The sequence below is a fragment of the Diaphorina citri genome, unplaced genomic scaffold (assembly GCF_000475195.1).
Source record: "Diaphorina citri unplaced genomic scaffold, Diaci psyllid genome assembly version 1.1 scaffold475, whole genome shotgun sequence".
Lineage (NCBI taxonomy): Eukaryota > Metazoa > Arthropoda > Insecta > Hemiptera > Psyllidae > Diaphorina > Diaphorina citri.
This window is the reverse complement of record NW_007377910.1, coordinates 191,867-193,399: the sequence shown is the minus strand read 5'-3', so window position 1 is coordinate 193,399 and position 1,533 is coordinate 191,867. Positions and strand designations below refer to the sequence as shown.

The window sequence follows — 1,533 nt, the reverse complement described above, 5'->3', positions numbered from 1 at the left end:
ACCACTCCCCTCTCCTACCCCGGGGATCAAAACAGATTAAGCTCTCCCCGGGTATTTTCTTCATCTCTCTCTCCTTCTTTCTCTCTCTCTCCCTCCATCCGAAAAGTCTAGCTTGTTCTCTAAGACTGAAACTTTTAATTGAACTTGAAAAAGACAATGACAGAGAGAGAGTCACATTTCGGGGTTTCAGTTCCCGAGAAAACTAAACCGAAGGACCTGTTCCTCTCTCTCTCTCTCTCTCTCTCTCTCTCTCTTTCTCCCTCATGTATCGTCTTGGAAAAGATAGAGGGTGATTAAGGATAAGACAACAGAGGGAGAAGAAAAATTAAATAAATGGGAGGGAGAGAGAGAGAGAGAAAGAGAAAGGAAGAAAGGAGGATAGAAAAGGTAAGAAAGTACGAAATCCCTCTTAGGTGCCTAGAAAACAAAAGGGAGAGGATTAGAGAAGGAAGAGAGGGAGAAATAGAGAAAGAGAGAAGGAGAAAGAGAAAGAGAGAGAGAAAAAATGTAATTAATGGGTACATTTTGGTAATTGTTCTTTGCTTTCAGATCGAAAGATAGAAGATATCAGAGAGAGAGAAGTGGCAAAGTATAGCCATTTACTTACTTAGAAGAAAAGGTATACCCCTAAAATGACAAGAAGAAAGGGGGCAGTATCAAGCCCCACCGAATCAACCTTTTCGTACATGGATTCCTTCAATTTTGTCCCTTGAATTCGGAGGACTTTGATATCGCCCAAGAAAAGCGTAGGTATAAGGGGATATTACCCAAAATATTCTTGGAACTTTAACTCCGTTAGATTGTTTGCAATGTCTTAAAATCCTTTTTGGAAAACCTCTAAAGTAGAAAAATGTGGAAAACCTCCACATTTTTCTACTTTCCCAACCTCGTTAGTTGTTAATGTGTCCACACATAGTCGATGGCCGTCAATCGACTCAATCGATGTCAACTGAATCCGTACACTGCCTTGACAACACAGATTCACCTCTTCGACTGACCATCAATCGACGGCCGTCAACTATGCGTGGACACAGCATTACAATAAGTTTAGTGGCGGTGTTGAAAGTCCGCCAGAAGTTGAAGACAATGACTTTGCTTTATTGGTCCATCACCAATCATCGTGAGAGCTATTTATTGAAGAGTGGATTGAAATCAGAGCAAAACAAGCTGGGTACGTCCCTCCAGGAATTTTTTAGCCCGTAGTTTATTCGATCGTGATTAGAGAAAATCAGTACCTATGTACCTACCTAATTTGTTTAATATTCAGTTTATTATCATTCTTGATTTGATTTTACTTTCATGTAATGATACTAATGATTTAAAATCAAGACTAGAGCCCATTCTCCCTTTATTCCCAATATAAGGTTCAAGTCACCCATCCATTTATTGGCCTTGCTCGGCGTAGCTTAACATAGGTAACGCTAAAACCGGTCTTAAATGATCGACTGAAGGGTTATCTAAAACTTTCTCAGACGACACCGAAGCGAATACAATAGTCCGTCCCTTATACCTTTTTATTACTATTGTAATAAT

At 39.8% G+C, this 1,533-nt stretch overlaps 1 protein-coding gene across 1 annotated transcript in view; it reads left to right on the top strand.

The window, feature by feature from the left end:
• The first annotated feature begins 1,020 nt into the window (after positions 1 to 1,020).
• The window catches only part of LOC113467437, a 46,981-nt gene continuing 46,468 nt past the window's right edge, over positions 1,021 to 1,533 (top strand). The window contains exon 1 of the mRNA XM_026823621.1: positions 1,021 to 1,171. Coding sequence (XP_026679422.1) covers positions 1,021 to 1,171 — 151 coding nt within the window. The remainder of the gene's footprint in view (positions 1,172 to 1,533) is intronic.